General features: G+C 57.9%; 2 protein-coding genes across 3 annotated transcripts in view; one reads left to right on the top strand and one right to left on the bottom strand.

Annotated features, from left to right (window-relative positions):
• ACSF2 (acyl-CoA synthetase family member 2) overlaps nt 1-13,524 on the bottom strand; it is a 51,684-nt gene that overhangs the window by 1,701 nt on the left and 36,459 nt on the right. The window contains exons 2-12 of the mRNA XM_003817448.7: nt 12,218-12,413; nt 11,719-11,847; nt 11,403-11,456; nt 10,808-10,926; nt 10,525-10,690; nt 9,859-9,954; nt 9,558-9,715; nt 9,201-9,292; nt 8,816-8,892; nt 2,000-2,107; nt 556-707 (exon numbers count right to left, since the gene is read on the bottom strand). Coding sequence (XP_003817496.1) covers nt 556-707; nt 2,000-2,107; nt 8,816-8,892; nt 9,201-9,292; nt 9,558-9,715; nt 9,859-9,954; nt 10,525-10,690; nt 10,808-10,926; nt 11,403-11,456; nt 11,719-11,847; nt 12,218-12,413 — 1,347 coding nt within the window. The remainder of the gene's footprint in view (nt 1-555; nt 708-1,999; nt 2,108-8,815; nt 8,893-9,200; nt 9,293-9,557; nt 9,716-9,858; nt 9,955-10,524; nt 10,691-10,807; nt 10,927-11,402; nt 11,457-11,718; nt 11,848-12,217; nt 12,414-13,524) is intronic.
• Nucleotides 4,161-8,614, top strand: CHAD (chondroadherin). Of its 2 annotated transcripts, none has more exons than XM_034942443.4 (4): nt 4,161-5,084; nt 7,241-7,404; nt 7,672-7,817; nt 8,062-8,614. In XM_034942443.4, exons 1-3 carry the CDS (start codon nt 4,311-4,313, stop codon nt 7,811-7,813), a joined length of 1,080 nt encoding a protein of 359 aa, XP_034798334.2. In that variant the 5' UTR covers nt 4,161-4,310; the 3' UTR covers nt 7,814-7,817; nt 8,062-8,614. The 2 variants fall into 2 exon arrangements, with proteins under 2 accessions (XP_034798334.2, XP_034798335.2); XM_034942444.3 differs by having other exon boundaries at nt 4,305-5,084; nt 7,672-7,828; nt 8,062-8,504.

Genomic DNA, 13,524 nt, shown 5'->3' with positions numbered 1-13,524 from the left:
GGCACATGCCGCCACCACGTCCGGCTAATTTTTATATTTTTAGTAGAGGTGGGGTTTCACTGTGTTGGCCAGGCTGGTCTCAAACTTCTGACCTCAGGTGATCCACCCGCCTCGGCCTCCCAAAGTGCTGAGATTACAGGTGTGAGTCACTGCGCCTGGCCTATTTTCTTGGTGTTATTTATCGATGTTGGGCATCATCTGTCTTCCTCCAAAAAGCAGGATCCTTCTCATCTTACTTTCCTCTGGACCTCTAGCGGCGAGAACGGTGCTAGCACATAAGGAATTCTAGTAAGAATTTGCTGAGCTAACAAATGAGTGACTGAATCTGGACTCAGATTTTGCAGCTGCTGGTGTAGGGTGATGACCCAGTTGCTTTCTTCTGTGCTATGTATGATCATCCCCACCGTATACATTTTGGAAATTAAGACTCCAGCATGTGAGGGGTCATCTTGATACCCACATCCTCACGGTGCCAGGTTAATGTTCCCGGCTCAGCCTCAAGACCTCCAGCCTCCCCTCAGCGGCCAGAGCCTCCACCCCGCCCTGCCTTCTCACCCTGTCCAATACCACTTGTCCTGATCCACTGCTTCCTCTGTCTTCTGAGGCTCACCCCAGTAGCCCAGCATGACGCAGTACCCTCGGATGCACAGCTCCCCGGGCGTGTTCAGCTTTGCCAGCGTCCCTGCCTCCATGTTCATGATCCGGGCCTGGGACAGGATGGCCTCAGGTTGGGGCTTCCTATCCTCTTGCTTCAGGATAGGTGGTCCTTGGAAATGGAGAGAGCTTTGCCTGCCCCCAACCCCCCAACCCAACTGCCTGGAATGAGGCCCCCTGGCTCTGCTTATCCCCATCCAGAGAAGGGAGACAAAGGCTAGAGTCGACCCAAAGCCAGTCAGAGACCTGAGCTGGGCATGAAAGAAGAGCTGAGTCCCAGGCTGGGAGGGCTGAGGAAACAGAGTGGGCAGGCAGCTGCTGCAAAGAAAGAGGTTTGTGGACTGCAGAGCCAGCTGAAGAATTATAAACCGTGCAGAGGAGAAGGGAGTCTCCTCTTACTTCCCATTAAGCAGCAAATAAGCCAAACAGGGTGGCATGGCAACACCATGTGAATAGGAGAGGCAGAGTCTGAAAGCCTGGTAGAGAAAAGAGCCACGGCCACCGTGCCAAGGAAAGCTGAGCCTCTGTGTGCCTCAGTGTCTGTGTCCGTGAAATGGGGTGAGTGATGCCTGCCCCTGTTTCCCTTCCAGGTGGGCATCTTAGTGACAGTGGCAGTGCAGCTGTAGCACACACGGGAGGGGGCTCACATCCCTACTCAATCCCTGGGTACACGGCTGCTCTGGCGGGAGGGCAGGGCAGATTCACGCCAGGACAGCGGTCAGCCCCAGGGGAAGCAGCTGCTTGTGCACGGGGGAAGCGATCCCCCAGGGGCGGGAGCAGAAGGGTGCAGGGGAAATCAGGAGCCAGCTGGCACAGCCCCAGTGTTGGAGCAGGAAAGGAGGCATGGCTGGGCATTTGAGATTCAGGTGCACTCTGGGGCAACCTTTGAGGGGCAAAGGGACCGCCCCAAAGGGATAGGCTGCTTGGGAAATGAAGTGTTTACGCCAAGCAAGGAGAAGAACTCTGCTAAAGTGAGAGGCGAGCACCACTGGAGGAAAAGAAGCTGTGTAGGAAAACTCTCTGTGCTCTGGCTCCTCTTTGAGGCTACCCTGGCTGCCCTGAAACAGACAGTGGGCTTGGCAAAAACACACCTCAGACAGGAAGGGAGGCCGCGGAGAAGTTCAGCTGGCAGCCGCTCACAGCCACTGTTCCAGCTCTTCCCCTTTCATGCTTAGCCCACAGAGAACACTCCGGGCCAGGCCTAGCATGCCCCTGCTGCTGGGGGGCTCTAGGCATCCTGAGTGAGCCATTTGACTCTCTCACTGAAAGCAACAGATGTCCCAGCTGGGTGCACCCCAGTTGGGTGATGGGAGGTGGGACTTTGGAGTCTTGGTCAGGGGCTCACCTCCGTGTGAGGCATAATTCTGCCCACGCTTTCTGCCTTCTGCTCCACAGTGTCCTCAGGGAAGTGCGCGAATGTCACGGGACTGTTCTCTGTGGTTCCATAAGCAACCTAGAGGGTCCAGAAAGGGTGTTTGAAGAGGGCTCAGCACGTGCAGAGGGATCAGGTGAGCTATCTGAGGAAATGGGAAGGAATTCATAAAAGGGAAAGTGGAGGGCAGCCGAATGGTGGAAACAGAGACATCATTGGTAGGGGCCTGGGGTCAGGAGGCAGAGGTGCTGGGAGTGAGCAGACTAGATCTCTGCAGGGCCCCAGATCTGAAAGAAAATTGAGAGCAGGGACACCATTCTCTTCCAGCTGGAGCTCTCTCAGTGCCCCGTTTCCCTGGAGCAGCCACCTGTCTGTGCCTGTGGCTCCGGTATTACCAACACCCCACACTTCTCCCCCCATCCCCTGGCTGACTTAACCCCACCTTCCTGATTTCAGGCCACATCCCCGGCTCCTCCCTTCCAAGCTGAAGGCCCCATAAACTTGATGAGAAAGCCAGCCTGCCTTGGCCCAGCTAGGAGTGGCACAGACACAACCCCACCCCCGCATTCTGCAAACCCTGAACAAGTGCCTGGCCTTGGGGCAGGCGTCCCCCAAGCTCTGGAGAGTTTCCCGTGAATTTATTTCCATCAAAATAAAAAAACAACCTAAGCAGTGATTTTAAAAACCAGTGGTACCCCCACCCCACCTCCCCCATTTCCAGTGGTTGGAAAGCCTGAGCAACAGAAAAACCAGAAGCCAGCCTTGGAGAAGCCTAAATACCATCAAGGAATGGTCTAGGCCGAGTATGACCCTCCTATCCTAGAGGCAAGGGGCAGAGAGGTTTGGGAAAAGGGCAGGCCCTGGAAACCAGGCCCCAACACGAGGGTACTGGGTAAGGGAAGAGAGGCTAGTTACCCCGTATCCTAGGTCCCCTTTAATCAACGGACACCAGATCTCATCCGTCCTCCTCCCTGCACCAAGCTTCCCCCATATCAGCTGCTCTGGCTCTGGCACGGCTGGGGTTTGGTTCAATGTGGGTTCTGGTTTCTCCTTCCACCCCTCATCACAGACAATATCCTGTGCCAGGCAGCTTGGAGCTCACCCTGAGGCCAGAGCTGTGACCCTGCCTGCTCACCCTCCCCTTTCCACAGGAATCCGGACATCGTGGCTGGCAAGTGGGCACACAGAAATCTGGCGGGCTGGGGCGGGACTGCCCACAGAACTTAGGGTCTGGCAGCCAGAGCCGTCCAGGGCTGGTCCCTCGACCTGCCCCACCCCCTCCCGCACCCCTCCTCACAGTCCTGGGGCCACCGCCCGAATGTGGCCTCTGCCAAGTACACCTCGGCGCCACTCAGCCGCCACCCTGAGACCCCTCAGGGGCGGGTCCTGACCACTAGGTTTGGGGATGAGGGATGGAGATATTTCGGGGCGATGAAGGAGGGGGGATGGTGCGACTGTGCTTGTGGCCTGTGGTTTCCAGGTGTGTTTGCCATTCCTGTGGGCCACTCTCCCCCACTTCCCACTTCTCTGCTTAGCCTTCAGCGGTGGAAAAAGGGGATGAGGGCGCCGGCGACAGAAACGCAAGCGGGGTTGGAAGAGAGGGGTGGGGGCGCGCCCGAGGGTGGGGAAGGAGCTCGGGTCTACCCAGGGCCAGCTTCGGCGCGTCCGAAGTGGGAGACCGACGCCGGGGCGGCTCTCACGCTCGGCAGGCGCCGCACAAGCGCCCCTTTAAAGCGCAGGCAGCTGGCCCACCGCAGGGAGACGCATCCGGCTGTCCGGCCCCGCTTCCTCTCGCCTCGCATTCAGGGCACCCGGCCGAGCGTGTGTGGACGGCGCGGCGTGGAGGCTCAAACCTGAGCAAACAAATAAGTTCAGGGAACGCCTCCCTCTCTCCGATGTAAACTCGGGGCTCCAGACATAACTATTCCCCCTTCCCAGAAAAGCCCCGGGAAAGGCGGTAGGCAGAGGAGCACCATAGGAGAGCAGGGGGCTAGAGCCGGGGCTCAGGGCTCGGGGCTCGGGGGCCACGGTCCCACCCCTCATGCACGGTAGCCGGCTGGGGGAAGGGCCCCGCCCCCTTCCCCGTGGAGGGCGGGGGCGCATCTCTGGGCGCGAGCGAGTTAAGCCCAGTGGCCTCGATGCTCCACGTAGGAGCTGGCTCGGCTGCCGGCTGCGGTCAGGGCCACCGTATAAAGAGGGCGGCAGACCCGAGAGCCTAGGACTCGCCGCTGCCCGCGCCCCGCCGCCGCTGCTGCCCCTAGCCCCGGCCCCAGGCGTCCCAGCCATGGTCCGCCCAATGCTCTTGCTCAGCCTCGGCCTCCTGGCTGGTCTGCTGCCGGCGCTGGCCGCCTGCCCCCAGAACTGCCACTGCCACGGCGACCTGCAGCACGTCATCTGCGACAAGGTGGGGCTGCAGAAGATCCCCAAGGTGTCAGAGAAGACCAAGCTGCTCAACCTACAGCGCAACAACTTCCCGGTGCTGGCTGCCAATTCGTTTCGGGCCATGCCGAACCTCGTGTCATTGCACCTGCAGCACTGCCAGATCCGCGAGGTGGCCGCCGGTGCCTTCCGCGGCCTCAAGCAGCTTATCTACTTGTACCTGTCCCATAACGACATCCGCGTGCTGCGCGCAGGTGCCTTCGACGACCTGACCGAGCTGACCTACCTCTACCTGGACCACAACAAGGTCACTGAGCTGCCCCGGGGTTTGCTCTCCCCGCTGGTCAACCTCTTCATCTTGCAGCTCAACAACAACAAGATCCGTGAGCTGCGCGCAGGCGCCTTCCAGGGAGCCAAGGACCTGCGCTGGCTCTACCTGTCGGAAAACGCGTTGAGCTCCCTGCAGCCCGGGGCCCTGGACGACGTGGAGAACCTCGCCAAATTCCACGTGGACAGGAACCAGCTGTCCAGCTACCCCTCAGCTGCCCTGAGCAAGCTACGGGTGGTGGAGGAGCTGAAGCTGTCCCACAACCCCCTGAAAAGCATCCCGGACAATGCCTTCCAGTCCTTTGGCAGATACCTGGAGACCCTCTGGCTGGACAACACCAACCTGGAGAAGGTGAGCTCCTGGCTGTGGGCTCTGCCCTGGTTCCTTCTTCCCTTCCTGGAGGCCCCAGGAGCCAGGGCCACAGCTGGCACCATCCCCCGTCCCCAGGTTCCCTATCCCTCTGGCTATCTCCAAGGTGAGCAGCTCTGCCACCTCCCTTCCTCACCTTGTCACATCCCTACCCTAATCCCTGTCTGCTGCCAGTCTCGACCACTGCCCTCCTAGGATTCTTACATATAAAAGGAGTGGGACTGCCCTGGCCCCACAAAAGGCCCCCTAGGGCCATCTCCAGTGCTTCCAAACCCCCAACTGTGAGCAGCAGCCACCTCTTCCTGTTGGGCCTTCCACCCCTCCTCTGCTGTTTTTCCCGTCTCCAGTAAACCTACCACCCCATAAAGGAAGGTTTGTTTATCGAGGAGCCTTCCAGAGGAGCTGGGCAGATCAGGCCCACAAAGAGACCCTGTTCCTGGTGGGGGCTGTGCATGTGTGCTAAGGGGGAGTGGGGAACTGGGGAGTGAGGGGAAGCAAATGCCTGAGGAAGACATTCTCCATGCCCCATAGAGGCCCCGGTGGATGGCCCTGCCCAATCCACACAGACACAATTCACTGCATTCTCAAGTCCATTGCAGCTCAGTAGGCGTGGGACCAAGGGCTCCCCCAGGATGCAAGCATCGTGCCCATGGGCTCCGTGAAGGGGCAAAGGCAAGACCACTATTGTCAATCCTTGGCCCAAGACCCCAGGTGTCTCTCCACAGAGAAGACTGGCGTGACTCACTGTCTCCAGACTGCTAACTGCCCTTTGCCCTCCCCCATCACTAGACCCATCTCCTGGCTGCATCCTCACTCATTCCTTTCTCCCCTGGGGTGCCCAGTGTCTGGCCAGGTGGGGCTACCTTGGATCAGAGCAGAATCCCTTCTCTGGGACTGGAAAAATCACCCTGGTACAAGGGCTTCAGCCAGGAGGTTTGGGTGGGGACCAACAAGGTAGAGGAGAGTCTGGTTACTGGAGACCTTCATACCTCAATGTGGGCCACAGGAAAGGGTGCGGGTGTGGAGATGTGGGCAGAATCTCACTTGGGCAGCAGCCAACCTTTGTCTGGGTGGAAGGAGCCTACTCAAGCCTGCCTTTCTTCAGCCCTGCCTCTCCCCAGCTGAAGTTGGAGTCCCCTGTGGCCCACCAGTGCCAGAGTGGTCTTTCAGTGGGCAGCAGAGCAGCGAATCAGGGGCTGGTTTGGGGCAGGGGAGGCCAGACAGGAATTGTGGTGCCTGGGCAAAGGTGTGGGCACCAATAGAACATTTCCTCTGGAGCCGTCCAACCTGGCCAAAGGCTCCACCAAGGTGGCTTCACAAATAGCGTCTGGCTGGCAGTGGGGGAGCAGTGAGGACAGAGCTGAGGGAAGTCCTGGGACCCTGGGACTGTGGGGAGCCTGGGCCCACTGCCCACTCCACCAAGCACAGACCAAGTTCACCATGTACCAGTTTGGGTTGCTGGGGCCAAACTCTGGCAGCCCCACAGTCCCAGTGTTTGTGCAGGGATTGTGGTGCCAGGGGAAGAGGAGCTGGGTGTGGTCCTGTGGCTACTGTTTACCCACTGCTGTGACCCAGGGCAAAGGACTGCGCTTTTTCCATTTCCCCATTTGCATATTGAAAATAACACCACCTGGCTGGGCGTGGTGGCTCACGCCTGTAATCCCAGCACTTTGGGAGGCCGAGGCGGGTAGATCACGAGGTCAGGAGACCGAGACCATCCTGGCTAACACGGTGAAACTGCGTCTCTACTAAAAAAATATAAAAAAATTAGCCGGGCATGGTGCCGGGCACTTGTAGTCCCAGCTACTCAGGAGGCTGAGGCCGGAGAATGGCGTGAACCCGGGAGGCGGAGCTTGCAGTGAGCCGAGATCGTGCCACTGTGCTCCAGCCTGGGCAACAGAGTGAGACTCCATCTCAAAAAAAAAAAAAAGAAGAAAAAAAAAAAAGAAAATAACACCATCTGTCTCAAAGGGGGTTGTGTAGATTGGATTATCTGAGATCACTTGGTCATACAGCTTTGAAAACTGGGAAACTCCTCAAAGTGCTATGGCTCAGGTTCAGGGAAGGATCCTGCCCCTCTGGCACTCGGGTGCTTACTCATTCACTCATGACCACCTTGCTCCCACCTTGCTCCCCAGTTCTCAGATGGTGCCTTCCTGGGTGTAACCACGCTGAAACACGTCCATTTGGAGAACAACCGCCTGAACCAGCTACCCTCCAACTTCCCCTTCGACAGCCTGGAGACCCTCGCCCTTACCAATAACCCCTGGAAGTGTACCTGCCAGCTCCGGGGCCTTCGGCAGTAAGAACACTCCCATGTCACTCCCAGAGCCTACCCTCATGTGATAGAGGCACATTAGCCCTGCACTAAGACATGTTGGACATGCATCCTAGATCTGCTACCTAATAAGCATGGGACCCTGGAAGCCTCAGTTTCCCCATTTGTAAAATGAAGATGACAGCTTCAGACTATCCTGTGGCCAAGTCAATCCTGGCCCCATAGTTCACTGCCCTTCCCCCCAGCACTCCCACCTTCTTCCCCAGCCCCAGCAAGTTTCTGTCTCTCCAGGTGGCTGGAAGCCAAGGCCTCCCGCCCAGATGCCACCTGTGCCTCACCTGCCAAGTTCAAGGGCCAGCACATCCGTGACACGGACGCCTTCCGCAGCTGCAAGTTCCCCACCAAGAGGTCCAAGAAAGCTGGCCGCCATTAAACAGGTGGGGGCCAGGTAAACAGGTCCCCTGTGTCCCTCTTTGGCGATTCCAGCAAGTGAGCTGGTATCTTCCAGGATACCCCCTGCCCCTGGAGGGTCAGGCAGACCCTCCATTTTTACAGAGAGAGGAGGGGAGGACTGGGTCCCCTGTTGAAGGGAGGAAAAGGTCCTGCCCAGGACTTCCACCGTTTCCTTCAAGCATCATCTGTGTTGTTGGAGTACTGACATCGATCTTTGCCTCTTTGCAGGTTCTGACCCAGCCAGTCCTGGTGACTGGCCTCTGCCTTCCACCGGAGAGACTACTGACCTTCCCACCTCCACCCATACCTTCTCCCCACAGCCTCTGCTGATGCACAGAGCTGCCTACACCTAGACACGTCCTGGCAGGGGGCCTCGGGCACTCCACTACCAACCCGGCTCCACCCAGCAGTGTCCTGGGGAGAAGGAAGGCTGAGCCTCTCCCCAGCCTTCATGCCTTCCCCACCCTCCAGCTCCTCTTGGAGAAGCTGTTGCTGAGACCCCCCCCCAAGTCAATCAGAACCACAACGGGTTGGTCATCAGGATGGCCACCCTCCCAGGATCATCCTTCCTCTGTTCCTCTTTCCCTGCCACGTGGAAACAATCGTCAGATCCTTGCCCCACCCCTTGCTTCCAGAAAGGGTTTTAAAGCCCATGCCCCAACTCTGCCAGCCCCCACCTGCCAGGACGTTCTAGCAGGACATCGGTGCTTTGCTGCCCATCTTCCCATGCTGCAATTTCTTCCTGAGATTTCTATAAATATAAATGTATGTATGTATTATATTTACTCCCCTTCCACCTATCTCCTTCACCCACCAGGTGCTGATGAGGTCAGACTATCTTTTCTCACATCTGCTTTCTGGAAGGAGGGCTGGCTGAGAGGGTCTCCTTTGAACATCTGGCCTGGACTCATCCCCATGTCTGTCAATCTGTTGTCATCCCAGGCCTGGCCTGCCCACAGCCCGGGCCGCAGTCACCACTCACCACCAGGTCCTTCATATTTATCTTGTTGATGATGGCTCGGATCAACTCTGGAGGTGCAGGGGACCCAGCAATGACACCTGAATCAGAGAGAGGGCTGACACAGCTCCCCAATTCTCCAGGCCCAGTGGAGTCCTTTCACCTACAGCTCATTCAGGGGAGGAACATTCCCTTTTCTCCTCTGACCCCGAGCCTTTCCTACACCTGGCAGCTGGCCCTGGGCTGGTGTCCAGGGACACTGGGGATCTCCCTCCCTCCCACCCACATTTTTACAGCATCCTTCTTGCCCCCTATATAAAAGACTGGGAGCATAGCTAATTCACCCAGGCCATTCCTGTGGGGGAAGCAGCCCCCTCCCCAAGCCTGGCTGCCCTTGGCCCCACCCCACCTCCACACATGGTCGAGACGTCATAACTGGAGAAGTCTGGCTGGTTCAGAATGTCCACGAACATCGTGGGGGTACCATACAGGAAGGAGCCTCTGTATAGGAGGAGGTCTCGAAATTAGGCTTGGAAGTGGAAGGGAACTCCCTGTTCTCACCCACCCCGCCATGAAACTGCAGCAAAGGGAATAGGCAGGAGAAGCTCCTGAGGCAGGAACTGGTCCTCTCCTGGGGGTCCTCCACTGTCCCCATCCTCAGTCTCCTGGCTGGAGGGAGGAGGCAGCTTGGAAAGGTGTCAGGGCCCAGGAGTGAGGAACAAGAGGGTTTTATCAGCCCACAAGTAGCCTGTCCACCAGTGCCCACCTCTCTCTGCTGATGGCCTCCAGTGCCTTCTTGCCATTGAAGATGGGAGAGGCCAGAATGAGGGTGGCACCGTACATCAGACACATCATTGTGCCTGCCACGGAACCCAGGCAATGGTACAGGGGGTTGGGCAGGATCATCCGCAACTGCTCTGGTGTCTGGTGATGGAGACAGGAGGCTGGGTCTGTCTTGCAGCCAGAAGCCAGTTCCTCTCTAGCTGGCAAGGGGAGCCCAGCCAGCCCCCCACCCCTGCCTGAGCCACCCCTCCTGCAGCCTTGCCTTGGGCCTAGTGCCGCCTCACCTTCTCATGCAGTTTCAGGCGCTCTCCTAAAATGTTGGAGTTGTTGACAATGTTGTAGTGGGAGAGGGTGGCCCCCTTGGGGCTGCCTGTTGTCCCCTGACAAGGCAAACAGGGCATGGCTTGGCCTCCTTCTCATCTCCTTCCCACCCTGGGCCACTGCCTTGAAGAGCACGGGACCGGGAATCAGGAGACAGGGATTGTTGCCCCAGATCCATCTGTTCAGTATATTTGCAAAAGGTCTACCACGATGCCAGGTGTCAGGGTCCAGCAATGCAGAAGATAAGGTCTCCGTTCTCATGCCACTTACATGGCCCAGAGAACTCTGCCACCCACAAGCTGGCTTGGGCAAATTCTCTCTTCTGGGTCTCTGATTCCTCATCAGCTAAATGAGGGGCAGCCTGTAGCAGTTCCAACCTGTGTTGGTTCAGTGAATCTGCCACTGCACCGGGAACAAGAGGGCTGGAGTGGAGAGGGTGGGGGGCTAGGGGAGGAAGTGTGACAAGGACACCAGGTGCTGATATTTTCCAGGGCAGAGAGGACAGCTGAAGGCCAGTCTCAGTAAAGAATGCATGCTCTCCTCTGCTGTCTCCCCATCCCCGCGGAAGTGTCACAAGGGCAGGGGGCATGTGTCCATCTGGGCTTGGGGCCTGGAGACCTCTGCCCTACCGAGGTGAACTGGATGTTGATGGGGTCATGGCAGGACAGGAACTGCTGGTTGTACTGGAGCTGGTCCAGATGCTGCCGTGTGCTGCCAGCCGCCACCACTTCATCCAGGAGCAGGGTCCCCGGCAAAGGGGCATCCACCGAGATGACTGTGGTCAGATCTGGGAGCCTGGGGTTGGGGACGATGGTGAGAGACAGGGGCTGAGGGAGGGGGCAGGGTGGGTAGGAAGTGAAGGAATCAGGGATGCTGAATGATGCACCACCCACTAACCTGGGACACACCCACCTCTGACTCTTCAAGGCCCCTGGCTGGGCATTCTCCACGTCTGGACAGATCTGCTTCAGGATGTTGTAGTATTGCTGGGTCTTGAATTGCTTGGGGAACACAAGGGCCTTGCAGCCCACCTGTGGAAGGGGAGTCCCCCACCTGCAGTCAGCGGGGAGCCCCAGACTAGAGCTCTGGGGGAGTCCTCACTAATCAGCTGCTCTCATACAGATGCACCCGCTTCTGACACACACACCTCCAGCACACTCACAGGCACCACACTCCAAGACAAATGCACACATGTACCAGCCCCAAGACACACACACCACACCCTGAGACACATATGCATCACATATGAGGATGGACACACACACACACATACACACCTCTGCCCTGACACACACATGCCCCCGTCCCTGCACACTCACACCAGGTTTGTGTCTGACCAACCACGCTCTCCTTGGAGTTGGGGCCACCTTCCAATCACACATGGCCTAAGGATGGACACTCTGCATGTCACCTGCCTATGCATGCCCTAGCTCACACTGTCAGACTCTGACAAGCAGACTCTGTGCAGCCCCCTGTGCCAGGCCCCTCCCCGACTAATGAGCTGTACCTTCTTGAGGACATACTCCAGTTCCATAGCCTGGTAGGCTGGGTTCACAGACACCTGGTGGAAGCGGCGAGGGCATATCAGTATTCTGGGCAGATCCTGTCCCTCCTGCTGCCCCTCCACCCCCAGGAGGCATAGAGGCAGCACTCTACACCCCCCTAACTCCCAGAGGCCTCCTTGGTGGGCCTCAGGAGAAAGCACTACCTGGTTTGAAACCAACAAGGCACTGGTTTGATCCTGGGGCTGAGGGCCTGAGGGGCTCCCCTTCAGTGATGTTCCCCCATGCACACCAAGCTGTGCCAAGCAAGCCCCTCCTCACCAGAATGATGCCCGCCTGGGCGGTGGCCAACTGCATGAGCACCCATGCATAGGAGTTAGGTCCCCACATGCCCAGCCGGTCACCTTTGCAGAGGCCAATGCTCAGGAGGCCAGAAGCAGCTTTGTCCACCTAGTGTAAAAGATGGGGCACAAGGGGTGAGAGGGGGCAAGCAGGAAGGGGCCCAAGACTCCCACCCTCAGCCCTTAGCCTGGGAGTTCTCATCACAGTCACTGGGGACAAAGGGACAGGCAGATTCCCAGCCTCAGTGGGTCTGCCCTGGAGCCTGCATAGTTAACAAGTGCCCCAGGAGCTGCTGATACAGGAAGCATTGGACCCCTTATGCCTCAGTCCTGTCTCCTTCTCCTGCCATCCCTTGGGGTTCTCTGGCAGCCCTAGCACATTGCCCCATAGCCAGGTGCCCACGCTCCTGGTTCTGCCCAGCTAGGGCAGCTTGGGAGCTAGTACTTGCCCACTTTGAGGTTTCCAGGTCAGGACCCACCTCCTCCTTGAGTTGGGCAAAGGTCAACCTGACGTCTTCATGGAGGACGACCAAGGCCTCTCGTTCTGGGACCCTCTGTGCTGTGGTCTCCAGGCACTGGCCCACAGTCTTGCTGTTAAGATGCTTTTTGGTGCACCCCTGAACGTAGCTGAGGCCTCCGATGGGCATGGAGAACATGCGATCCACCTCTCTGGAACTGTAGGGAGAGGAGCTATGGGTTTGACTGTCCCAGATCAGCCTCCCTGGAACCAAGGGCATGGCACACCCAGCCAAGCCAGGGGGTAGGCTGCTGACAATGTGTTAGAGACCACTAGGTTTCCTCCAGATCTTCTTGTAAGCCTAAAATCCCCCCGACCCTTTTCCCAACCTCAAGCCTAATCCCAAGGCAGCAGGACAGGGACAAGGTTACACCAAGCTGGAGCAAAGGGCCCTCCTTCGCCTTCCCGGGAAAGGTGAGATGCCATAGTGAAGCCTGGGAGAGCCTGCCTGTGCAGACAGACAGATCTTACAAAGCAGGACCATGCCTTCACCCCCAGCCCCTGCCTCCTGGAGAATAAACAGGTCACTGGGGTCCTTCCTGAGGAACCAGGGAAGCGTGCCTGGATCCTGGGCTTGAATCCAAGGTCTTAGGATTTTAGACTCCTTGGTGGGCCAGTTTTTCTCCTGAGGGCCTGAAAGCCAAAGACAGAATAGGAAAGGGAAAAAGGAGAGGGCAGATGGAGGCCCTAAGAGAGGCAGCTGGGAGGCCCCTGTTATTCCACAGGCCTGTAGGTGTCCAGTGCCAGGTGCTAAAGATCCTGGGCACCTGCAGATGAAGAAGAAAGCCCCTATACGCCAAATGGCACCTGGGCTCCAGCTCCCACTCTCAGATGATGTCACAAGGCAGGCAGTTTCTGTCTCCAGGGAATTAAGAAGCTGGCTGAAAGCAGCCAGTTAAGGCAAAGGAGCCAGATGTCAGATAAGCAAGGGGCACCAAGAGCCTGAGAGTACTGAGCTGGGGATGTTGAGTGGAGGAAGCAGCCAGCTCGGGACCTGGCTCGGGTTCTAGTCTGGGGCCAGGACTCTTCACCTCTCACATGTGGCTGCCTATCCATCTCAGTGCACAGGTGGAAACAGGTCTGGGTAGAGGCCTGGCCAGTCACGGGAGTAGTAACCTACTCCCCACTTTTCTCCATCGGCCTTTTCAGGAACTACCCATCTCCTCCCAGCCCTGCCAGGTAAGAGACAACCCCTAAGTAAGGGCGCGTCAAGCTGGAGGATAACCTGCACTTCCATTACTACTCCACTGAACTTTCCCCACCTTTTAT

Source organism: Pan paniscus, chromosome 19 (assembly GCF_029289425.2).
Source record: "Pan paniscus chromosome 19, NHGRI_mPanPan1-v2.0_pri, whole genome shotgun sequence".
NCBI lineage: Eukaryota > Metazoa > Chordata > Mammalia > Primates > Hominidae > Pan > Pan paniscus.
The sequence above is the reverse complement of the archived record's forward strand: the minus strand, read 5'-3'. Positions and strand labels throughout refer to the sequence as shown.

Bases quoted from the DNA above. Each gene is read 5' to 3' on its own strand.
- CHAD (XM_034942443.4), top strand. From the start codon at position 4,311: ATGGTCCGCCCAATGCTCTTGCTCAGCCTCGGCCTCCTGGCTGGTCTG. The intron at 5,085-7,240 runs GTGAGCTCCTGG...CTTGCTCCCCAG, and splicing joins ACAACACCAACCTGGAGAAG to TTCTCAGATGGTGCCTTCCT. The intron at 7,405-7,671 runs GTAAGAACACTC...CTGTCTCTCCAG, and splicing joins CAGCTCCGGGGCCTTCGGCA to GTGGCTGGAAGCCAAGGCCT.